The following is a 27,432-nucleotide window of genomic DNA, read 5'->3' on the forward strand; positions in this document are numbered from 1 at the left end:
AATATTTACATAAAATAATAGCTCTAAAGAAAATGAACTGGTCTTAAAAAATTATTAAATTATAATAATAAAAAAAAAAAAATTAAATGTATAGAGAAAAATGAACATTTAAATTTGAAAATATTTAAACATTTATTAGGAAGGTGTACAGAAACCACTAAAATATCATTTGATAGTTGAACAAACAAATTTGGTTTACTCTTTATTACATTAACTGTAACTATAACACTCCAATTGTTTTACTAATCTATTTATTAGCTTGTCTGTCTAACGATATTAATCAACCAGAACTCATGCAGTCAATTATCAAGTTTTTGTAGAGTTCTTCCACAGTATTAGTGCAGTTACTTGGACCAAATCTATGTAGTTTTGCATAGTCATAACAATCTATAACTCCATCACCATTGCAGTCCTAAAAATCATGAAAACACATCAAATAAGTTATGACAATTTTTTTAATAAATTAATATTAACATATGGGAGCAGTTTGAGAATAAATTCAACTCTATTTATTAAACTTGTCAAAAAACTTTAATTTTCTGCTTGTTAAATGAAAGTGAAAGGCTGATTATTGAAGTATTTTTTTGCTGATTTTATATAAATCAATAGATTTTTTCTCTAGCAAGCTGAGTTTTTTGTAATTGAAATTTCTTTTGAAACAAAAAAATGTATGGTGAACATAATATGACAATATATTACATGCATTTGGTATTCGCCTAAAATCTATTTGTTTCGGATTTTCTGTTGTAATTTGGTGTAAGTAGATCCCTCTTTAGATTTCTACAGTAGTCGGCTAACATTTTTCAGTCCTACTTTCCCTTGTATCATATTTCATTTGTCGATATCTGCTGGTGAAAGCATTCTCCACGTTCATTACTGACAGCACCGAAATTGTTCGGGGAAAAATCCAAATGTGAATGTAAGAAATGGATTTTGAGTAACATCTTTGTAATTTTTGAAGTTCACTCACAAGTTCTCTGTAGTTACTGGCCTTGTGGTTTCCAAGGAAGTTGTTTACCGCATTTTGAAATGATTTCTACGCAAAAACCTCAAAGTCATGCAAACATTCTTCAAATGCCAGATCAGTTATTACTGTTCTTATTTGTGGTCTAACAAATATACCTTCCTTTATTTTAGTATCGCTCATATTAGGGAATTTGTTTTTTAGAGACTGAAACCCTGCAGCATTATGATCATTGTTTTAACAAAATTGTTGAATAAACCTAGCTTAAAGTGTAGTGGCGGAAGATAAACTTTGTGGTTTTACTAAAACCTGACTAACAACATTCTTCTCTTCTGTAATCAGTACCTCTCTCCTCGGTCACTGCTCTTTTATGTAATGGTTTTTTCCTATCCCTGCTGTCCCACTCACAAAAAAGCAACAGCGTATCCAAGTTGCAGTCCAATTAAAAGCGCTATTACTTCCAGATCTCAACAAATATGCCATAAATATTTTCATACTTAATCCTGCTCAGTAGAAGTTTCATATTTTTATAAGACTCCATGTGAACAGCGTATTCTAATGGTATTGACGGGTATTTATTTCCGATGTGAAGTAGACCAGCTTTGAAACAAAGCTTTGATGAGTCAATAAAAAGTCACCATTTGTCAGGATAGTGTATACATCCCAAAGCTTCTAATAAAAGAGTCCACATCATTACAGTTATACTAAGTTATTGTACCAAGAGAAGAAATTCTGTCATGGAAAGCACTTATTTTAGTGTTTAGGTATAAATCGTGCCATTCTTTCAGTCTTGATGCCAATATTTCTACTTGATTGTTTGATAAATTTATATCACAAACCAGCCATTTAATTCTCACCGATTAATTAAATGGGGTTCAGTATATCTATTTTCTAAATATTCTGGACCTCTTTCTTCATCTCCTGATATGTCAGCACAAGCTTTGTCATTTTCATCTTCATTTAAGTTCCATGTATATGGTGGTGCTGGAATTGGAAGTTCTTGGCTATGTGGCACTGGCCACATGGCAGAGGGAATATTTGTGAACGTACTTACGTTTACAAAATGCTATGTTTATGGAGTTCATGCATGATACTACTTGAAAATAAGAATGGTGGTTACGAAAAAAATAAGCCTGATAGAAGAATTTTGATTTCATATTTGAAATCAGCATGAAAAATACTCTAAGAAACAGTTATCAGTTATTCAATGTCATTTAACAAAATCAGTGTTATTAATAGCATTGAATTTAAGAGTGATTGTAAAAAATATTTTCACAGTGAAGTAGCTGTTTTTGCAAAATCCCTTTAAGGAAAACTACTGAGGACTTAAAAATAATTAATTACTAATACAGGCTTTTTAGATTTAGTATAAATTAACATTTAATTGTTATTAATCAATATAGATAATTATTAAAAAACAATTTTGAGTTGAATTAATTGTTACTGCTGTTAATTAACAGAAATACTTGAAATAAGATCTAAAATTGACTTCTAAATTATTATGTTTCCACACTTTCTTGTTAAAATATCGGTCTGAGTTTTCCAAACGTACTGATATCAATCATTTCAGATTATTATCAAACCTATATGAGATAAAAATTGAGTGTGATAAACTTTAAAAATACAGAAAGTAGAAATTATATTAAATTGTTTTCAATAAAGAAATATAGAATTCTGTAAAATTAAATAATTTCAGTTTAAAAGGATAAACTTCCTACAATATATCATTTCACATAAAAAATACTTAGTTACTGCTTTAAAAAAATAAATTTGGTAAAATTGTATCCAGGATAACTATATAAAAAATCTGATATGGACACCACATGACTTCCTTGTAAGCCTTCTAAATTACATATACACATTTTTTGCTGCACTTCATTTAAACTTATTTCATTTGAAAGTGAGATACGATCCTCCAATTCTTTAATAAAGTGGATAATTACACAATTGCTGAAATGTTAGTTTCTATTAACATCAAATATTTATACAATTATTAATTCAACAATCTTACATGAAATATTGGGATTTCATGTAAGATTGTTGAATTACTGATCAAGTAATGTGAGTCCCTTTATTACTCACATTACTTGATCAGTATTATTCATATCTTTGTGCGTTGCTGATTAACAAAAGTTTCAGATTTCTGGTGTGCCATATAAATAAAAGTTGATAAATGCAAAGGGGAAGAAAATGTTAAAACAAAGAAAGAATAGAAAGATAAAGAAAGGATGATGAATATAAAGAGAGAGAAAATTTCAAAACTAGAGATCAGAAGAATTATATCAAACCAAAGAGTGATTAAATGATTTGCAGCAAAAAAAAACAAATAAATTAAATGATCAAACTCCTACTTAGAGAGAATATTGTTAGAAACATCAAAGTCAATATGGATTCAGGGATGGTAAAAATGGATATTTCTGTTGAAATCTGAAAACTGAAATTTTTCACGATCACAATACTTTCTTTACTTTGTACAAGGAAGTAATAAAATAAAATTTTGCTGATAAAATAAATAATTTACATTACTTTACGTTATAGATTCCCTCAGTAGTGTTTGTAAGACCCCATTTCTCATTAGAAACGAATGCTTTAAAAATATAGTTGTTATATTTTAATTGTTCAGTCTCATAATTGTCATTATGCATATGGAGTACATCCTTTGAGATTCAAGGGACATATATCAAAGTTGCTTTTTCTAAATAATATGATTATTATTGATCTAGCTTCCCTGTAGTATTTGTAAGTTCTCTAGGCGTTATATATAGGTCTGAATATCACCTGAATTTCTGTATGTTTGACATGCTGGAGCAAAATATTAGGTTCACTGCAGAAGGCAATGGGAAAACAGTCCTCACTTTCCCTTGAATGTTTGGTATAACATGCTTACCAGTAAATTTTGTTTATCACTTCCAAGTATGATCTACAAAACATTTTTAAAATTCTACATAAAAATAAAGAATTTTTTTAAAGGAAATTTTTTTTAAACTCAACATTATTTCCTTTCAAGCCTACACATTTAGCCCAACAATGCTCAATTTTTTTGATTTTGTCCTTGTTTATGATTTATCCAAGACTTCAATGTAGGCAGATGTTTCTATTAGTACTTCATAAATTTGTGTTAATCTATCTAGCCTCTTCATATTCAGAAATAGATAGTAGGAAGAATTTTGTAGTACATTTCAAACAATTTTTCTGTCACATTTTCAGAAGAGCTGAGCATTGTTTTGGTGTTTTTCAATAAATGCAGTCAATTTTTTCTGTACTTCCTCAGTTAGATGATCTAGCAGAGCTACGTAATATTGCCCAGTAGCCCATTATTTAATTCTAATGCTTTAAATCAGATAATCTATGATTTAATTTTAATTATGCCACAAGAAACCCAAAAAAAGTGCCAATCATCTTTTCTGCTGATGGAATGATTTTTGCCTTTTTTGAAGAAAGTTCCTTGTCTGCAGCTCATTGTTGGATTGTTTCTTAATTTCATAGGACAGTAATGATATATCCAAGTTTCATAGACTGCATGAATCGGTGCAAAGATTCCTTCAATTATGTTGAAACAGCTCCAACTATGCTTAGAAATGTTTGTTCATTCATGGTTTTGATCAGTTGTGAGCAAATATGACATCCATTTTAAAGTCAGTTGTTTCATATTAGATATTGCCTTAATATTGTCAAACAATTTCAATCTTCAATTTTTTATACTATTCACAAATTTTTATAATATTCTTCAGTTGTAACTTAAACAGGACATCCACAATATTTAACATTGTGCTCAAATGACTACTTCAAGAATAACCAAACCGCTTACAAATTATTCTAATCAATGGAACTGAGTCTTTAGTTTCTTGTCCAATTTTTTTCTTTCAAAAGCAATGTTTGATCTCACAAAATTCTTTTTTATGTCCATTTTTTTACAAATCACAATACTTGATCACTTCAAATGACTGCCAACAAAATTATCTATGTATCTGACTGAAAGTTGGTATATACTCTATATGAAATGCATGAGAATGAAAGAATAACTCAACAATGTACTATTAGTGCTATATTCTGATTTTCAATGGACTTATCAAACACCTCTAGTATGCCTCATGTCTTTTCAGCTGTAACTTGTGTTATTTTAGCACCAATTTACAAGCTAGCTTTATTATTTACAGAATATATGTAAGAAAAGTAGAGTTTTTAACTAACCGTAATATATTTCGTCAAATAATTTCTTACTGTTATTTCAGCACATGCTTGATCAGTTGCACAACGAGCAAATGCTGTAAATAAAATAGAAAAATTATTATTATTTTTTTTTATTTGCAAATGTGACAAAAATAAAATGATTCATTGTAATAACGATAAAATCAAAACCTAAGCCGACAACAATTGTTAACATCTATATATATGGGCCTACTAGTACCCATAATGACGATGAGGTAGAGTATGTACATGAAGAAATTGACAAAGCAATTAAACACAAAAAAGGGGATGGTCATTTTATAATTTAATTTTTTTTTAAATTTAAAATAACATGTTCATCTTAAGAATTTTTATAGCTGGATGACTCAGTGATCCGGTAACTGGAACAAGTTAATACTTTTAAAAGTTAGTTTCCGAGTTAAATAACTTTACTATAACCATTAAAGTTGGCACAATTTTTGTCACAGTACTAGGTTGTTGCAGCAGTTATACTATTATGCTTAACGAGAAAAATTTTAACTCTACATTTTCAGTAAATTAATTGAATATATTACATTTTATCAAATGTTTTAGGAAATTATTCTTTTTTGAAGTTTTGATTGTTTTTTTGTAAATCATTTTAATCAAAAGACCTCTATATCTTTCCTTTCTTATTCTTCGATTTCTAAAATTACCTTAACACTGAGAAGTTTATTTTCAGTGTAGAATACTACACATTCTTTGAGTTACATAAATTTACCAAACTTTTATATATAAAAAATGTGATATCTATATCACATCAAAAGTGTTCTTATATAGTCTTCATAAAACTAACTACTCTTAATCTTCTTGTAGGCACTACAAGAAGCACTTTCTGTCAATTATACACTTAGAAAAATGCAATACAAGATAGTTATGATTTTTACAGTTTTTATATTTATGCTAGCATTTGAAATTAGATTATTTCATTACTCATTTTGTTTCAATATTATAATCAATTTTATACCGCATTAATAATCATAAATATTACATTCATCTGATTGGGGATCATCCGTTCCAATAACCGGTTGTCCAGCATCTAACCAGTACATCTGCGTAATACGGAATGCACCACAAACATCATTCTCACATCCAAGATTTTGATTGCAATTTGTGATAGCACCACAGATGCATTTTATACACGTGTCTGTGAGTTGTTCTTCTGTAAAACAAAAATTAGAATTTATTCTCAAAAATGATTATTTGATTCAAAATAAAAATTAATATCAGTTATTTAACAAAAGTTAAAGTTATTTTGAAAAATTAAATAAAAAATTGTTAAAGTATTATAAAATAAATTGTTTAAAAGAAAGTATTTTGCATGAAAATAGTCTTGATAAAAAGAACAAAATTTATAAATGTTAATTTGAGATAATTATAAATAATGATAAATCAACAAACAAATTTACATTTCAGGGCAATTTAAATCACTTTTAGATTTAATGAACTGGTGTAAACCAAATGAGAATTTCAACTATTATTAAACAGAAATTTTACTTCTTTTTTTTTATCTTCAGCATTTTCTTTTTAAGGCAGCACAACTGCTGACTTGTAAAATAAAGTCAAAGAACTTAAATATTTATAAAAAAATCAGTGTTTCTCCACACCATAGGCCTCTTTTCCCTCCAAACCTCATAGTAATTTTTGTTAGTTGTTTACTTATGAATTTTTTTTTTTAATTTCTTTTTTAAAGAAACAAATCGTCATTCTCAGTTTGGAATCTGTAATCTGCTGATTATATGTTATTAAAATTCTTTACTTGTTCAATTAATGGTTTCAAGTGGTTTAAAAAGAAATATATTGAAATACAAGACAAAAATAGATTTTTATAACACTGGTGTTATAAACAACACTGAGCACCGGCTCTGGTATATGACAACATGATGACAGATAGAATTTCTCATTCCACGTGCGACTTAGTGAGAACTTCGGAAACCAAAGGTGTTAAGCGGTAATTAAATTATAAGATATACTGTATGCAAGTTATTTACTTTTAGGTAGATTTCATGACCCACCCGGGTTGGTCTAGTGGTTAACACTTCTTCCCAAATCAGCTGATTTGGAAGTCGAGAGTTACAGCGTTCAAGTCCTAGTAAAGCCAGATATTTTTACATGGATTTGAATTCTAGATCGTGGATACCGGTGTTCTTTGGTGGTCGGGTTTCAATTAACCACACATCTCAGGAATGGTCGAACTGAGAGTGTACAAGACTACATTTCATTTACACTCATACATATCATCCTCATTCATCCTCTGAATTATTATCTGAAAGGTAGTTACCGGAGGCTAAACAGGAGAAAAGAAACGTAGATTTCATAAGAAAACTTTTATTGTAAAGGGGACCATGATTCGACTTCGAGAAAATTTCGACATATCTTCTCATTTCACATCCCATCTGACAAAACTACCATCAGCTAAAAGTTTATATTTACATTTATATATAGATATCCATTCATATTTCACTTTTTGTGAACACGAATTGTGATCTCACAATTAAATTAATTTTAGGTAGATTTCATAAGAAAGCTACCTATTCTAATATATCAAAGGAATCAAATCAGACCAAAATTTTTTATATTTTTCCATTTGTAAATACTACATATTTAATTTATTAATATTTAAAAACCCTAGGGTATATTTGAAATGAAAATCTGTCCCCGGGGACCAGCTGGGAAAGTTATAGACACCTTTCCTACTTTTTTGCTTCCTACTACGAAGTAAAGGAAGTATAGTGATCGCGAAAATATTCGGTTTTCAGATTACATGGGAAATATCCATTTTGACCATCCCTGAATCCATTTTGACTAGTTTCGGCGTGACGTCTGTACGTCTGTATATGTATCTAATATGACTCAAAAAAGGATTAGACGTAGGATATTGAAATGTTGTAATCCGGACGGTTATAATATCTAGTTGTGCACCTTCCATTTGATTGCAATCGATTGAACTAAAATCGTACAAAAAAGGCCAAACCCCCAAAAAATTGGATTATGGAATTTTTATTAACTACAGTATAAGCCCATTTGAGAGTTTTGTACTGATATACGAGGTGCGACAATAAAGTAATGAGACTGATTTTTCTTTGCAAGATGTGGCAACCCTGCAGCTTGCGTAGGAACACCATCTTTGACCTTGGTCTATAAGCTACTTCTAGTCCAAGCGGCACATTGATGCAACTGCTCAGTCGTGAGTTGTACTGTAATAAGTGAACACGTGTTTGTGTCTCTCGTCACAGAAATGAAACCGCAAAATATTGCGCGACGGTATGCCATTTCTTTTTTCGTTAAATCGGATGAAAACGCGACGACAACTTACGGTAAGCTTCAGAAGGCTTTTGGAGAGGAGGTTATGTCAAGACCTCAAGTTTTTCGGCTGCATAAAATTTTTAGCGAAGGCAGAACGAATGTTGAAGATGAAGACCGCAGTGGACGACCATCAACTTACTGACAGATGTCAACTTGACCAGGATGCGTGAAATCGTACGATCTGATCGAAGATTATCCGTGAAAATGATTGCAGAAGAACTCAACATCGATCGATAAACGGTTCGTCTAATATTAACTGAAGATCTTGGTACGAGAAAGATTTGTGCAAAAATAGTCCCCAAAAATCTCACACAACAACAGCGAAAAACACGGAAAAATGTGGCAGCCGATCTGTTAGAGCAAACGGAAATCGATCCAGATTTGTTGAGCCGTGTTATCACCGGTAATGAAGGTTGGTTTTTTCAATACGATCCAGAGACAAAACGCCAAAGTTCGCAATGGTGCTCGAAGGGATCACCCAGACCAAAAAAAAGCTCGCATGTCAAAGTCAAAAGTGAAATGCACGCTTGTGTGCTTCTTCGATTCCAAGGGAATTGTTCATAAAGAGGGGGTGCCTCCTGGACAAACAGTTAACCGATATTTCTACAAAGAAATTTTAGAAAGACTTCGTAAACGAGTTCTTCGTGTCCGTGCCAACATTGCTGATAATTGGATTCTGCATCACGATAATGCGCCATCCCATACTGCTCTGTCAGTACAGCAATTTTTAACCTCAAAACAAATTTCAGTACTACCACAGCCACATTATTCACCAGATATCGCTCCGTGCGACTTTTTTCTATTTCCAAGAGTCAAAATGGCGGTCAAGGGACACCATTTTCAAACAACACAAGATGTCCAAAAAGCTGTGACGGGAGTCTTGGAGGATATTACAGAAGATGAGTTACAAAATGTTACTATCAATGGCAGAACCGCTGGAATAAGTGTGTGCAATCAGAGGGGAACTACTTTGAAGGAGACAACACTAAACATGACTAAAACGGTAAGCAACATTTTTTTTCACATCAGTCTCATTACTTTATTGTCGCACCTCGTATTGTAAGTGGTATTTATTTTCATTGGTTCTAGAGTAATAGCCAAATTTAATTTTAATTAATGAAATTTGGATCTTACAGGGGAAGGCACATCGGTTCGAATCAGACTTTATATCCTTTTTTTTAACTTTTTTTTTAATTTAAATATATTGATTTATTAATTTATTAACCGGTGATTTTAAAAAAAGTTTTACAATAAATATATATAAGTTATTAATGAAATAAAATTTTACGTACTTTTAAAAAAATGTGTATATGTAATTTAATAGGCATTATTACATATGTAAATATGTAATAGCTTTGGTGAAACATCTGATTCTATAATATTAATTGAAAATCAAAATTATCGTATTATTTTTGGATTTTCTATTTTAATTTCTGTTTAATTTTATGTACATTAAACGTAACTGCAGAGTGACAGAAAAATAGACCCTCACAAGAAAAACATATACACTGAGACATACATGCCCGATCTTTAATAAATTGCAAAAAATTGTTATCTTTTAGTTCATTACTCCTCTGATATTTTCGGACAATATTCTCCCTAAGTCGAAGTTGATCATCATTTCGTTTATTTGTTTTTTGTTGCCGATCATTTAATCACACTTTGGTTTGATATAATTCTTCTGATCTTAATTTATGTACGCGTTCTCTAGTTTTCAAATTGTCTCTCTCTGTATATTCATCATCCTTTCTTAATCTTTGTATTCTTCCCTTATTTTTAACATGTTTCTTTCTTCATATTCATCTTCTTGTCGTTTTTTGAGATATATTTTTCATTTTATCTTTATTTTTCCTATATGATTGTTTCTTTTTCATTTTTGATTATTGAACAAATAATCTAATAATAAAAACTGAACATTTTACACCGTAAGGTCGAAATTATTATTTGTAACCGGTATACCGGAGTTCACTAAACGAAATAGTTTAATTATTATTAACTTTTATTTATTCGACATACTATAAATCTGAATTTTTTGTTAATCAGCAACTCACGAAGATAAGAATAATACTTTTCTAGTAATACGAGTAATAAAGGGACTTTTACTCTATCCTAATATTTCACGAATTAATAATTGTATAAATATTTGATGTTAACAAAAACTAATATTTCAGCAATTGTGTAACTGTCCACTTTATTATTTTAATAATAATAATTATTTTAATATAGTTATTTTTATTGTTTAAATAATATGATTAGTGATTCTAGGAAATCCGAAATGGATATCCTCGTTCTATCAGAACCAGTTGGCAAATTAATCTTTTTTTTTATGGTCGGGAGTGAATTTATTTCGTCTATAATAATTCTGCAAATGTGTTTCTTGTTATAAAATACTCTGTCCTACATTCCATTTATTATCGTTTCTACTTGAATTAAATGTGAAGAATACAGAACAATTAGTTTAACTAGTCATGCATCAAAAATCTTAACTAGAATTTTATACAGAAGAATTGAGAGGAGAGTGGAAGAAGTGTTAGGAGAAGACCAATTTGGTTTCAGGAAAAGTATAGGGACAAGGGAAGCAATTTTAGGCCTCAGATTAATAGTAGAAGGAAGATTAAAGAAAAACAAACCGACATACTTGGCGTTTATAGACCTAGAAAAGGCTTTCGATAACGTAGACTGGAATAAAATGTTCAGCATTTAAAAAAAATTAGGGTTCAAATACAGAGATAGAAGAACAATTGCTAACGTGTACAGGAACCAAACAGCAACAATAACAATTGAAGAACATAAGAAAGAAGCCCTAATAAGAAAGGGAGTCCGACAAGGATGTTCCCTATCTCCGTTACTTTTTAATCTTTACATGGAACTAGCAGTTAATGATGTTAAAGAGCAATTTAGATTTGCTGATGATATAGTAATTCTAGCCGAGAGTAAAAAGGATTTAGAAGAAACAATGAACGGCATAGATGAAGTCCTACGCAAGAACTATCGCGTGAAAATAAACAAGAACAAAACAAAAGTAATGAAATGTAGTAGAAATAACACAGATGGACCGCTGAATGTGAAAATAGGAGGAGAAAAGATTATGGAGGTAGAAGAATTTTGTTATTTGGGAAGTAAAATTACTAAAGATGGACGAAGCAAGAGCGATATAAAATGCCGAATAGCACAAGCTAAACGAGCCTTCAGTAAGAAATATAATTTGTTTACATCAAAAATTAATTTAAATGTCAGGAAAAGATTTTTGAAAGTGTATGTTTGGAGTGTCGCTTTATATGGAAGTGAAACTTGGACCATCGGAGTATCTGAGAAGAAAAGATTAGAAGCTTTTGAAATGCGGTGCTATAGGAGAATGTTAAAAATCAGACGGGTGGATAAAGTGACAAATGAAGAGGTATTGCGGCAAATAGATGAAGAAAGAAGCGTTTGGAAAAATATAGTTAAAAGAAGAGACAGACTTATAGGCCACATACTAAGGCATCCTGGAATAGTCGCTTTAATATTGGAAGGACAGGTAGAAGGGAAAAATTGTGTAGGCAGGCCACGTTTGGAATATGTAAAAAAAAATTGTTAGGGATGTAGGATGTAGAGGGTATACTGAAATGAAACGACTAGCACTAGATAGGGAATCTTGGAGAGCTGCATCAAACCAGTCAAATGACTGAAGACAAAAAAAAAAAACTTGAATTATTACATTTTTTGAAATTGTCATATACAACCGTAAAAATTTTTAATCTTTTCACTTTGCTTTGACAGTTCCTTTAATTTACCCATTTATTGTTTTAAATTATCTAGTATTATCTAGCTTTCTTCTATTATTATTAATATTTTAACTTATAATAGTCCATGCTCTCACTACTGTTTAAAATATTACACTGCTGATAATAGATCAGAAAATCTATCTTGTAGGATTTTACTAAAACATATAAAAATTCGGACGTAAAGCTTTTTGAAATAACCTAAACTATTTACTACATTCTATTTTAGTATATTTGTCATATATTATCAGCATTTTCTGACTTAAATGAATCCTTTTGACTGTTATGTGTGCAGCAAAAGTTTTTATCAGAAACTTCTACGAATTTATATGGGTTTTCAAAATTGTCTACTCGAAACATTTATTTAAAAAACAGTTAAATAGAGTTGAGAACGGTTTTGAGCGGATGTTTTATTTTTAATTATTTTGTACGGTTAGGAATTTATTACCAGTTAAAATTTAGATTTAATTCTCTCTGACATGACATATCTGTAGCAGGTTTTTCTTTGCTAATAATATAGTGGAGGAGATACTGTACTGTGACAATACACTGCAGATAGTAAGATGCCAGACATCCATTAAGTGGTGAAATAAAATAAATAACAGAACAATAAATAAAGTAATAATTTAAACATAAAATAAATAACTAGTCATTCTTTTTTATAATAATATAAATCAATAAAATTTATAATAAATGTAAAAATTTAATTCGGGAACATATATTACAATAACTCGGTATTTATAAATCTAAACCGTTTTCTGTTACCGTATAATAAATTATAAAATCAAATTCATAAATTTAGCTTCAAATAACATAAAACGTAATAATTCAGAAAAACAATTAATTTAAATTAAATCTAATAAATAATAAATAAACAGAGATAGTTAGTAGTAACAAACGTCAATATGAACATGTGTTTATCTAACTCCTGTATTTTAAACGTAACTATTAACACAAATATAAATAAAATAAATAACAAATAAACTTTTAAAAAATTAATAATGAATAATTTCGTGTAATTTATCACACAAACTTAAACCGAACAGTTCATAATAAATTTACAACTAAAACTACAAAATATACAGAGCGATTCAGAAGGATAGAGCAATACTTTGACAACTCATTCTAGAGGCTAAAAATAAGAAAAAAGTTCATATAAACATAGCTCCGAAAACGCTTCGTTAACGAGTTATAAAGGGAGAAAGATTTCGCCCGAGTTTCAGTTCCTCCTGGTAAATTAAGGATTTTTAAAATTCTGGGAAGGTCAATTACGGGGAAAATTCAAATGTTTCTTATGATTTTTGAGCTGGGAAATCGAAAAAAAATAGGTCCCAGAACTGTATCTCTCTTAGTTTCTAAGATATCCCATGTAAAACGCCAAAAATAGGGTCAAAAAACACATTTTTTTACGTTTGACGTACAATAACGTTGTTAAATTGGCGATACATCGTACATTTTTTATGCATAAATTGTAGAGAATTTAATTATAAGAAGATTGATGTAAATAATCTCAACAGAAAACAAAATTTTAAACATGTCGACTCTTATTAACAACAAAGCCGACGAAAACTTAGAAGAAAATGTTACAAAAAAGAAAACAGATGTGTCTAGTAGGTACAATAATTTTAGACCTACGGAAAACAAGTTGGCAACACTGATTTTTTTTCATCCCAATTTGTTTAAATACTACTCATTGTTGTCAGTTAATTGTGGTAATTTGTTAAATAACCTTTCGCTGATCGATCGTGTTTGCAGTATTACTCGAATTCTTATCGTAAAAATTTCAGAAAACTGTGAAAAAGTGTAATTTTGTATTCATTTCAGTGCGTAAATATATTGCTGGAAAATATCCCCTTAGCAAAACGAATTGTAATGTATTACCAACTTGATGGAGCTCCTACAAATGTCACTAATGAAGTAAGGCAATGTCTTGATGAAAAGTTTGCTGTTAAATGGATAGGACGTGGAGGGCCGGTTAATTGGTCACCGAGATCCCCCGACCTCACTCCGTTGAATTATTGTTTGTAGGGATGGTTGAAAAATTTACACGTTGAAAAGTGCATTGAACACAACGGTGGCATTTTTGAAAGTTATTAAACCGCATGAAATACTACTTGTAAGCAGCATTTTATCATTATCATAAAAAAACAGTAAGTATTCTTTCTTCCTCCAGGTATTTTCTACTGGAGGAAGAAAGAATACTGTTTTGTTGTTAATAAAAGTCGACAAGTTTAAAATTTTATTTGTTTTCTGTTGACATTATTTACATCAATAATATTGTTATAATTAAATTCTCTACATTTATGTTTAAAAAAAGGATGATTTATCGCCAATTTAACAACATTATTGTACGTCAAACGTAAAAAAATGTGTTTTTGTTCCTATTTTTGGCGTTTTACACGGGATATCTTAGTAACTAAGAGAGATACAGTTCTGGGACCTATTTTTTCGATTTCCCAGCTCAAAAACCATAAAAAACAATTGAATTTTCCCCGTTATTGACCTTCCCAGAATTTCAGAAAGCCATAATTTACCCGGAGGAACTGAAACTCGAGCGAAATATTTCATCCTGTATAACTCGCTAACGAAGCGTTTTCAGACCTATGTTTATATGAACATTTTTCTTATTTTTAGCCTCTAGAATGAGTTGTCAAAGTATTGCCTTATCCTCCTGAATCATCCTGTATTTAACGTAAAGTATGAAACTCTGAATTAAAATTAAATTAAAAATCAATAAATATCATTTATCTGGACTATAATGACCCGATGATGAACAAAGTAATTTCTACATCCCGTATATTGATGGAATGTGCTCCAAATAATAAAAACGCTTTATAGAAAAAATGTAATAGAGAATAGAGATGCAAAAATTAGAGATCGATGGCTACTCGCGTATAGGCAATGTGAAAGTGCAGCATCCTGTATTTCCACGAAATATTATCGATAAAATTTAATATAATGACTCCTTTTTTCTTTAATTCTAAAAGTATTAAAGGGTGAAAATTAGTCACTTACAAACGGCGAGTTAATGTGGCGAGAGCTGCATTGTCGGACCGTGTGGGAGTTCCTTGATTCGGTTTCTTTGTTCAACCGACACCAGTAGTTTACCTAAGGGAAAAGACTCCTACATCACTGCTCTGGGAAGCTAACCTACAGATATAAATATGGCTTAAGCCAATTAAGAGATCAAGCGCTTTAATATGGTGAACAGGTACTTGGAAATCAGCGACGTAGGCGTGGCTATTTTGATGAAATAAATTTTAATTTATAGATGTCATTTTATATTTTCAATATTTGACGGGGTACGCGCCTACTCATTTTAGCAAATATATGAGTAATGACCGTTTAGGACACGAAAGCCGGTGTTGTATAGCACCGCTCTTTGTCCGCTTACGCTGTTAGGTAAGCTATGTTAGGATACTGGTCGCTAAACTCTTCGAAGCTCAGTAGCCGTTTGTGGTACAAACATTAGGTCGTATGCCTTAGGGCGACCGAATGGGGTGGTGGCGGGATAAACGCCAAGAAAACTAATCTTCTTTTTTAATTCTTTCTTTATACTTGTACAAAATATAATCCTTAAGCTTAATGTCAGTAACCAACCCCCAGTTTATGAAAAAGACAAAAATTCTTGTATGGAATTGTACGTTTCAAATTTCCAGCGGCGTGGTGTTTGGCTGTTGTGCGCATGCGCATATAGGAAGCTACAGGTAAGACTGCGAGGGAGAGAGAACATTGTCGCTCCCGCAGTTCCGACCATCCTGGTGGAAAGTATTTTTTTTTTTTTACTCGGAACGTGTACGAAACGTTCCTTGTTCGTTCCCTTTTCCAGTATAGACGGTGGAACGTATATGAAAGCGATTTAGTTGTTTTTGTTTAATAGCGATCAGAAGATGGCGGAAAGCAAGAGCTCTTTGATTGCCAGATCTGTCTAAAAACACAGTGGAAAAGCGAAAGGGAAAGTAATTAGTAAAAACTAATTATGTATTTGTTTCTTTATACATAGAAATTTAAATTAAACACCGTTAGATTATAGTATTTTTAAGCGGACATTTTATTAAGTTATCTACACTAATATTATAAAGAGGAATGATTTGTTTGTTTGTTTGTATTGTATTGAATAGGCTCCGAAACTACCATTAGTTTCGGAGCCTATTTGAAAAATTTTTTTCCATTAGAAGCCGACATTATCCCTGATGAACATAGGCTACTTTTTACCGCGTTATTTAAGCGACATATTTTAATTTTTCTATCTTTGTAATTCAGTAACAAGCAACTGTCCGTCGTCGTCGTATCTCTCTTGACGCTCGCGTCCCCACCACCGCCTGCCACTGCTCCCTCGCCCCGCCCACACCCCGCTCGGCTAGCTAGGCAGCAGCATCTGACCTAAGCGTCACTGCGGTGCGGGAAGGGAGTCAATGTCACAAAATAAAGTGCCGCGCGGCTTCCTACACAGCTTTCTACGCAGCGGTTGTATGCGATATCGAATATTTTTTCCTTGAAAATATTTTAAATTTTTTATAATTTTTTAATCACCACTTCATATACAGGCTAATTCCTGTTCAACATGTAAGCAAATAATTTAGTATTAGTTGATGTAGTATTTAGTTTTTTTTTTATAATTTCAAAATGCCCAAAAGATAAGATCTCAACTTTCTAGAAATAGTTTACAGGATAGGGCGATAAAAATACGTCGTGATAGAGAATCTCCATCAGAAACTGAAAATTAATGAATTTAATCAATATTAAAAAATTTTAATTTAATCGATATTAAAAATACCTAATTGAAATAGTAACAAAAAAGATTTTAGTATCCTAGCTTTTATTAAGGTATCTCTTTTTTAGTAACCTCCAGTGCAAAAAGAAGGGTATATATATTATGTAAATAATTTTTTAAAAAACGAAATAATACATAAAACAACAAAAAAAAAATACAAAATATATTGAGAGAATGAAAATAGGTGTAAGTATATAATAGTAGCCATAAGTAAGTACAAAAAAATTACAAATATAACAAAAATATTTGTACTGTAGATACGCGCATCGAACGACTGCAAAAAATATCTTATTTTTTTAAACGGGTACACCAACCGTGCGAAGCCGGGCTGGGCAGCTATATTCAATAAATTAAGTGATTCCGACGCGGACGAAGTTGCGGGTTTCAGCTATGTATCATATAGTAGTTAATTTTTGCGAATCAATTTTCACAATGAAGTACTATTTGTAACGATTGAATAAATCCCACGCGGACGAAGTCGGCGAGCCACGGCTATTATTTATATTTTTGAATTTCGATTTTTTAAGGGTTGCGACAGTGTACGGCGCGGCGGCTCAACCAATATAACCACTATTACTGTGGTTGGTAACCGCCTCCGGTTACTTGACTAAAAACCATAAAAGAAAAGTGATTAAAAACTTTAAAAAAAAAAAGTGGAAAACGAAGTACGGTCACCTCTATGTGTTGTTTGTTGAGTAACGCTAAGGACCGTGAAAAAATATTTTTATCCGTACGAACTACGTAAGCAGTTATAACTAATATTTTTAAGATGGAGGCCGACTGTTTTGAAACCAACATTCTTGGATCGCTCAAAGTTTCTGGTCCTGTACTGACCGAACCGTTGCTCTAAAGGAATTACAATACACTGATATATTTTTATAAATCGAACAGACTTCGATTTTTATTTATTATTCTGATTCTACAATTACGAATTTAATGAACACAGCGGAGTCCAAGGGGTAGAGCCCTCTGGGTATAAGGGTAAGGAAGGGAGAGCGAAACGAGCCGTGACCGACTAAATATCCCCTGACCGCGACGGGATACCCAAGTAACCATATAGCGCGGGCGAAGCCGCAACGGGGATGCTAGTTATTTAATAATACTAAAAAAAATATTATCTGTATTAAACTTTTATTATTCATTCGGTTAAACCGAATACGGTTTTTAAGCGAAATGCGCTTAAAAAAAGGGCAAACCGTATTCTTGGATGTGATTAAGTCTAAAATTAGATTATTATCCTGCTTCCAGCTACTCAATTTGATTCATTTTTCGGTTCTTTTATTTTACAAAATACTTTGAAAAGGCCCAGAAAAAGATTTACTGGAGCAGCATCGCCAATAATCTTAGCCATGAGCCACCACTGGATCAGAGATAAATTATATTAGTTTTTTTTTTTTTTTTGTCTTCAGTCATTTGACTGGTTTGATGCAGCTCTCCGATTCCCTATCTAGTGCTAGTCGTTTCATTTCAGTATACCCTCTACATCCTACATCCCCAACAATTTGTTTTACATATTCCGAACGTGACCTGCCTACACAATTTTTCCCTTCTACCTGTCCTTCCAATATTAAAGCGACTATTCCAGGATGCCTTAGTATGTGGCCTATAAGTCTGTTTCTTCTTTTAACTATATTTTTCCAAATGCTACTTTCTTCATCTATTTGCCGCAATACCTCTTCATTTGTCACTTTATCCACCCATCTGATTTTTAACATTCTCCTGTAGCACCACATTTCAAAAGCTTTTTTTTTCAAATTATATTAGTATCGACAACAAAGGAAGACCTTTCCATATAAAAATCTAACATATCAAGAGCTTAGACACCAATTTTATCCTTGTAGCATTACAATTCCAACGGATATACAAGTCATCCTTTCCTAATGTACGAGTTGAGTGAGAAAAGTAATGAGACTGACGTTTTACTTACCAAAGTTTTTATTTTTTTCAAACAACAATATTATCCCCTTCAAAGTAATTCCCTTGGGCAGCTATAAATCGGCGAAGTCGTTCCCACTCCTGGTAGCGCCGCTGGAAGGCTTCAACCGGTAGGGCTTTTAACTGGTCGGTCACAGTCTTTTGAATGTTCTCCAGAGTTCCAAAATGACGTCCTTTTAAGCGTGTTTCAGTTTCGGGAAAAGAAAAAAGTCACAATGACTCAAATCATGTGAATAGAGGGGGTTAAGGAACCGTAGGAATGCGGTTTGAGGTCAAAAATTCCCTGATGGGAACAGCCGTATGACACGGGGCATTGTCATGATGAAGCATCCGCTTGTCTGCAATGTCTGGTCTCACGCGAATCACTATTTTCCTGAGCCTTTCAAGGACATCTTCGTAAAACACTCGGTTGGAAGTTTGTCCTGGAGGAACAAATTCTTTATGCACGATACCCCTACTATAGAAAAAGCAAATCGGCATGATTATGGTCGTTGATTTACTCACTCGACATTTTTTCGATCGCTCTTCGTTTTGCCACTTTGTTTCAGGATCGTACTCAAATATTCAGGTTTATCACCTGTGATCACACGATTCAAGAATTCCTGATCGTTGTCAATCAATTCAAGAAGATCAACGCACGCGTTTCTTCGATCGTCCTTCTGTTCCGTTGTGAGGTTTTTCGGCACCGATTTCGCACAAACCTTTCGCACGTCCAAATCGTCTGTCAAAATTTGATGTACGGTGAAAGCGTTTAAATTTAACTGTTCACTCATCATCCTTATCGTTAAACGACGGTCTGATCTCACAAGAACCCTCACACGCTCAACGTTTTCGTCAGATTTTGAACTCGAAGGTCTCCCTGAGCGAGATTGATCTTCAACGTGTTCTCGGCCTTCCAAAAATAATTTTTACCGGTGGAAAACTTGTGCTCTTGATAAGCAATATTCCCCTTAGGCCTGTTCAACTTTTCAAAGGTCACACTCGCGGATTCCCCAAGTTTAACACAAAACTTGATCGCACAACGTCGCTCTAAATTCCGATGTTCCATTTTTGGAACACACAACTTCACTGATGGCGCTGTCAAAAATAATGTGTTGTCTGAACGGTGTTGAAACACTTACTGAAAATGTGGAAAGGATTAACAAACCAGTCTAGCAAAGACCGGTAGACACAGCGTTGCAAGATCGCTCGCAGTGTTACCAATTTCATTACTTTTCTCACACACCTCGTACATACGGCCTGAAAAAATATTATACCTACTTTTTAATAAATTACTCTTCTTTGAGAAATAAAATTACAATGAAATTGTAAACCGTACGGTAAGAGGGACAAGGGAAGCAATTTTAGGCCTCAGATTAATAGTAGAAGGAAGATTAAAGAAAAACAAACCAACATACTTGGCGTTTATAGACCTAGAAAAGGCATTCGATAACGTAGACTGGAATAAAATGTTCAGCATTTAAAAAAAAGTAGGGTTCAAATACAGAGATAGAAGAACAATTGCTAACATGTACAGGAACCAAACAGCAACAGTAGCAATTGAAGAACATAAGAAAGAAGCCGTAATAAGAAAGAGAGTCCGACAAGGATGTTCTCTATCTCCGTTACTTTTTAATCTTTACATGGAACTAGCAGTTAATGATGTTAAAGAACAATTTAGATTCGGAGTAACAGTACAAGGTGAAAAGATAAAGATGCTACGATTTGCTGATGATATAGTAATTCTAGCCGAGAGTAAAAAGGATTTAGAAAAAACAATGAACGGTATAGATGAAGTCCTACGCAAGAACTATCGCATGAAAATAAACAAGAACAAAACAAAAGTAATGAAATGTAGTAGAAATAACAAAGATGGACCGCTGAATGTGAAAATAGGAGGAGAAAAGATTATGGAGGTAGAAGAATTTTGTTATTTGGGAAGTAGAATTACTAAAGATGGACGAAGCAGGAGCGATATAAAATGCCGAATACCACAAGCTAAACGAGCCTTCAGTAAGAAATATAAGTTGTTTACATCAAAAATTAATTTAAATGTCAGGAAAAGATTTTTGAATGTGTATGTTTGGAGTGTCGCTTTATATGGAAGTGAAACTTGGACGATCGGAGTATCTGAGAAGAAAAGGTTAGAAGCTTTTGAAATGTGGTGCTATAGGAGAATGTTAAAAATCAGATGGGTGGATAAAGTGACAAATGAAGAGGTATTGCGGCAAATAGATGAAGAAAGAAGCATTTTGAAAAATATAGTTAAAAGAAGAGACAGACTTATAGGCCACATACTAAGGCATCCTGGAATAGTCGCTTTAATTTTGGAAGGACAGGTAGAAGGGAAAAATTGTGTAGGCAGGCCACGTTTGGAATATGTAAAACAAATTGTTAGGGATGTAGGATGTAGAGGGTATACTGAAATGAAACGACTAGCACTAGATAGGGAATCTTGGAGAGCTGCATCAAACCAGTCAAAGGACTGAAGACAAAAAAAAAACGGTAAGAGTCTCGCAGATATCATTTCTTCCACTAAAAAATATAAACAAAAATGTCCTAAATATAAATAAAACTGTTTTTAACAAAACGATACTGCTATCAAAAAAGGTAAGACACTACATTTCTATTATCAAAATCTGTTATTAATTTAGTATTTTGTTTAAAAATATATATGTTAAATATACGTAATACACAAACAATGTTTAAGCGTTCCATATAATAAGCAAAAAATAGAAAAATTTGTTCCAAAACTCTTACCGGCCGATTTCATTTATTAACCGACAAATAATCATAAGAATTTTATTATTTCTATAAATGTTTTATGTATTACATATAAATGAGATCGGGCCGGATTTAAGATTTCTGTAACAATTTTTTTCTCTTTTTGCATATTATATGGAACGTTTAAACATTGTTTATTATCTATTACATGAATTCCTTCTTAAACAAAATTCCAAAATTCAATTTTTGGGGGATTTTGATCATTTTTGGATTTTTGGTTCAATCGTTTACAATCAAAAGGGAAGGTGCACAACTAGATATTACAACAGTCCTAAATCTAGCTTTTCAACATCTTACGGCTAATCGTTCTTGAGTTATGCGAGATACGTACGTACGTACGTATAGACGTTACGCCGAAACTAGTCAAAATGGATTCAGGGATGGTCAAAATGGATATTTTCGATGTAATCTGAAAACCGAATATTTTAGCGATCAGTCTACTTCCTTTACTTCGTAAAAAAAGGATATGAAGTCTGATTACCTTCCCCTTTCAAGATCCAAATAATTCATTAACTAAAATTCTATTTGGCTATTGCTCTAGAACCAATGAAAATAAATACCACTTATAATATATCAGTGAAAAACTCTCAAATGGGCTTATACTGTAGTTAATAAAAATTCCATAATCCAATTTTTTGGGGGTTTGGGCTTTTTTGGACGATTTTAGTTCAATCGATTGCAATCAAATGGAAGGTGCACAACTAGATATTATAACAGTCCGGATTACAACATTTCAACTTCCTACGTCTAATCCTTTTTTGAGTCATATTAGATACATATACAGACGTACAGACGTCACGCCGAAACTAGTCAAAATGGATTAAGGGATTGTCAAAATGGATATTTCCGATGTAATCTGAAAACCGAATATTTTCGCGATCAGTATACTTCCTTTACTTCGTACTAGGAAGTAAAAAAATGACAAATGTTTCCATAACTTTCCCAGCTTTTCCCCGGGGACAGATTTTTATTTCAAATATATCCTAGGGTTTTTAAATATTAATAAATTAAATGTACAATATTTACAATTGGAAAAGTATAAAAATTGCCAGTAAAAAATTTTGATTTGATTTGACCTTATCTTAAAGATGATGGAGTATTAAAAATATAATTGAAAACAAAATAAAGTTTCTTTGCAAAAAAATTTACTTGGGATGTCAGTTATTCACCTTCATCAATTTACAATTTTATCACCAACATTTTACTATATTTAGAGTATAAAAATCACTTTTTTAGATTTAAGAAAAAAATCATAAACAAGAAAGAATAAATATGGGAATATAATAATGATAATAATATTCTAAATTAATTATACAAAAATAAACTTTAATATTTATTATTTATTTATTTAACGTATGGAACCAAAACATAACACCGATTACAGTCAAAATTACAAACAAAGATTTAACAAACTAATATATGCTACCGATTCTGGAGTTGCCATCAGAAAATCTCCAGAATTCCCTTCATAAGCTGTCCTAGGGCAAACTTCCGGGATGTGTCTGAAAGTTTGATTTTCACCACACTCACAAAGGGGCGTCGGTGTTTTACCCCATTTATATAGGAAATAGGCGCACCTACGGTGCTGAGTTCGTATTCAGTATAGCGTTGATCATGTCTTACGTGGCAAGTCAAAAGCCGGCGGCCTTTGAGTAATACATGGGATTTGGTTATTCTGCTTTGTGGTCCATTCTCGACGCGAGGCCTCAAATGAAAAAAAATTCCTTTCGGCACGCCGGAAGCAGAGGTAGATTTCACCCGGGGCAAATAAGGGTAGGCGTACACGGATTGTACGAGCTCGTATCAAACATTACTTTCCACGTTTTCTCATTAGACTATAAGCTATTGCTAAATTTAATAACACTTCCTTATGATTCCTATGCCTATTTAGAAAACTATGATTTTTTGTCCTAGAAACTACATTTTTTCCAACCCTTGGCTGTTATCCAAAAAATAGTAGGAACTTTAAACGAATTCGATATTTTACTTAATAAAAATGTATAGCGATATTTTATTTTTACGGTTTTTTTTTTATCAACCCTTGCTGTAAGGGCTGGTCATATCAAAAATTTTTAGGTAATATTTACTGGACTAACGACCACTTTAAACCGATTCGACACTGTGCCTATTAAGATACGTATAATGTTTTTTGTCTTCAAAAACCCAAATTTTCCACCCCCTCGGCCAATGGTTAGAAATATCAAAAAACTTTATCTTATTAAAACTTTATCTTAAAACTTTAAGCCCTTATTCAATGAATAGTAATAACTCTAAATGAATTCGATATTTTACTTAATAAGAAAGTTATAGCGATTTTTTTTGTCATCCCTTACTGTAAGGGTTGATCATATCAAAAATTGTTTCCGCCAAAAATTTTAGGTAATGTTTAGGAACGAATTCGATATTTTACTTAATAAGATAAAAAAGTTATATAGAGATATTTTGTTTTATTCGAAACCCTCCCCCGTTTCCATCCCCATGATCTTGTCCGATTTTGCCCATTAATGAATTCGACCGAGATTTTTCATCGTTATATTTTATGTTTCAATTTAAAAATGATTGGCGCAAAATTCTGCCAGTTATCGCGTCCACAAAAAAGTGAAATATATGTATATATAAACGTCTGGATTGGCTATGGTTTTGGGGTCTGGGGGATGTGAAACGCGAAGATATGTCGAAATTTTCCGGAAGTTGAATCACGGTACCCATTACAATAGGTAGCTTTCTTATGAAATTTACTTAAAGATAATTCAGTTGTAATTTCTAATCCTTGAAAATTTAAAAGGCAATGAACGAGTGTTAATCTTGAAAACATGTCAGTCTTACCAAAACTTATTAAATTTTATAACAAACTTTTTAAGAAAAAATAATTACACGAATTTTAATTTATAACTAAAAAACAGACTATGTTTCATAAATATGAAACATATAATTATAATATAATATAATTAAGATAAATAATTATGTTTCATAAAAACAGTCTAGTGTGAAAAAAACAAACAAAAATCCAATAGTAAACGATTAATTTTTTCCGAATCCCTTCGTGAAATCCATCAGAAATCAATGAGAAGGTTCTTGTTCACATATTTTCATGTATTTGTATGAAAAAAAAATGTTTAATAAAAATGAAATCGTATAAAATTCGACTACATACGTGCAAGTAAAATTTGAATTAATGATCCGAAGATAAAAAGTATTGCAAGACCGTACATCTTGGTAGCTGAACCTAATAAGCGAATGCAATGCGTCTTTTACGTCTTTTACAGCAATTTATATTATGCACTGCAACGACGTCATAGGTATCTTACATAATTAATGAACTTAATCATTATTTTAAATTGTATACATATGTCTCTCACACACGCGAGCGCGCTCGCGCGCATACACAAATATCATAATATTTTCTTTAAATTGAAAGCCGGCAAAGATTTACATAAATTTCAGATTTTGACAGATTATTACTTTAAATAAGTAAGGTAATCTTTTTACCTTACAAAGATCTATAAGTACCGATCACAGATAACAAAAAGAAACCTCAACAAAATATTCCTATACCATTTTTACCTCATTCGTTAAGCCTATTTATAGAGCACATTATTCTGAAATTAAGCCCCCGATCAGGATGATCTCCTCTCCGAACACCGTATAAAGCAGAATAAGCCTTTTTGATACCATATTGAAACTGTTCTTTGAATCGAAGATTCTCATCAAGGATAAAATCTAGCTACTTCTCCTAATCTGATGACTTAACATTGATCCACGAGGTCATCGTGTAACAGCTAGTCTCCTCTTGGCAATATCATCATTGTTTTCTCTTAGCTAAACACCACCATCTTATGTTGCAAACTCCACAACTGAAGTACCCTGGACTTATTCATCTCAAGTCATCTAATCTTCTAGATTAGTTGTACAATGAACATATGATGTAAATGAAATAAAACAATCAGCTTTATTTTTATCTATGTGTAACGAAAATAAATACGATTAAGAGTACTTCACGATTAGTTTTAAACTTTATAATTCCTATTTATGTTCATTTTCTGCTATTGATCTTTATAAACTTATTAAATACAATTAATCATAATGCCATATTTATCCTGTATAAAAATGGCATAACATTTGAGTTTCTGTTAAAAAAAAAAAACATTGAATTTTAATTTATTAGCAGAACCTAACTTAACATGAAGATTTCGCTGTATGATCCCAACCCCTTCTCAGACACACGTGTGTCTGAAGGTTAATGATTACGTGGAGTGAATAATTACTGTTTACTTCCTCCAGAAAATCGCCGCCCCAAAACCGCGATCGCGAATAGGTGTCACCATTGTAAGTTCCCTATTACCTTCCTTTCCTTTCAAGAAAGAAGAAAGAGGGAACGAGCCCAGCAGCCATCAGCCCAGCAGTCGCATGCCCAGCAGCCATCAGCCCAGCAGTCGCAAGCCCAGCAGTCACCTGCCCAGCAGCCACTGACAGCACAGAAGAACGAAGAAACCTGCACTCTCCCCCGTTCAGCCCTTCGGGGCCTCGGGAATTTCAAGGTTAATGGTATGTAACTTCGGTTACTACCAATTCTTGGAAAGTGCAGGCCAAAGAAGAACGAAGAGGTCTTCGGAAGAAGAAGAGGGAGAAGATGAAGATGAAGAAGAAGGAAGACCAGCCACTCGTCTCAACATCACGGACTGGAGTCCGGAACAGAGCCCAGCAGAGATGCGTCCTGAAGGGCAGCCATACCAGAAGCGGATGAAGAGCTTCTAAACATCCTCTCCTTTTCAAAACTTACAATAAGATAAAATAACCCAGCAATTGCGACTCCTCCGGAAAAGGGGACGCATTGCTCCCTCTTTACAGGTAGTGCCCCGTTGTGGCGTATTCCTGCTAGCCTATTAAAGAGTTAGCACCGAAAGGACTTCAGTGGACGGTCTGAAGGGGAATTACGTCGGGAGGACAGGCTTTATAAGCCTAGCCTTCCGCGGTCGGCCCGTAAAATGGGTTCGATAACGCTGGTTTAACAACGGAATTGGAATGCAATTAAATCCGTCCTTAAAACACTAAATAATAATAAACAAAACTTGTAAAAATTAGACCCGCTATTTAAAATTAACCCTTTAAAAAACAAGCCCGATTAGAATGATCCAGCAGCAAGGGACTCTGTCCAGGTTCTGCGATAAAGTAGGGAGTAATAGACTCCTGCCAACTTTGCATTCCATTCCGCTGTATGATATTCAATTAACTTTTTTTTTACGTATATCTTATTAGTGAGAAGTAGGAAGAAATTCAAGAATATATAAGTAACAGTGATAGAAGAATCTATCCACATTTAATTTGACATATGCGTCAGATATAAATGAACATAACAGTCAAAGTAACTATGAATGCATCATAAGACAAACTACAGATGCACAGTTATTTAAATTTTTCTTAATTTAAAGGAATATTTTCTTGTAAAGAATTTTTGTTACTGGATGACAACGGTATGTTAAACAAGTCATTATTTTTTTAATTTGTGTCCTAAGTTAAATAATTTAACTTTAAGTGAACAAACTTTTGGAAAAATATTTTTATAGTATTGTGATTTGGAGGTGTTATGTAATTGTGTTTAAAAAATTTCTAATCATACTTTTTCAGTAAATTAGAAGACTAGAAGAGGATATACAAACTGGTGTGTAATATTTATGAAAAAGGGGAATTTCCGTCAGACTTCAAAAAAAGTTTATAGTAATGAT

The 27,432-nt window shown here is 32.4% G+C and overlaps 1 protein-coding gene across 1 annotated transcript; it reads right to left on the reverse strand.

Annotated features, from left to right (window-relative positions):
- Window positions 1–24,939, reverse strand: LOC142318477 (lysozyme-like). The gene is made up of 4 exons (XM_075355061.1): window positions 24,864–24,939; window positions 6,162–6,332; window positions 5,156–5,229; window positions 1–412 (listed from the first exon to the last, which is right to left on the reverse strand). Exons 1-4 carry the CDS (start codon window positions 24,919–24,921, stop codon window positions 281–283), a joined length of 435 nt encoding a protein of 144 aa, XP_075211176.1. The 5' UTR covers window positions 24,922–24,939; the 3' UTR covers window positions 1–280.
- Between the last annotated feature and the right edge of the window lie 2,493 nt (window positions 24,940–27,432).

Source organism: Lycorma delicatula, chromosome 1, assembly GCF_047948215.1.
Source record: "Lycorma delicatula isolate Av1 chromosome 1, ASM4794821v1, whole genome shotgun sequence".
NCBI classification, from domain to species: domain Eukaryota; kingdom Metazoa; phylum Arthropoda; class Insecta; order Hemiptera; family Fulgoridae; genus Lycorma; species Lycorma delicatula.

Excerpts from the sequence above, each read along its gene's own strand:
- LOC142318477 (XM_075355061.1), bottom strand. The coding sequence starts at position 24,921 with ATGTACGGTCTTGCAATACTTTTTATCTTCGGATCATTAATTCAAATT. Across the intron at positions 6,333-24,863 it reads AATTCAAATTTTACTTGCAC|AAGAACAACTCACAGACACG; the intron begins GTATGTAGTCGA and ends TTTGTTTTACAG. Across the intron at positions 413-5,155 it reads ATTTGACGAAATATATTACG|GACTGCAATGGTGATGGAGT; the intron begins GTTAGTTAAAAA and ends CATGATTTTTAG.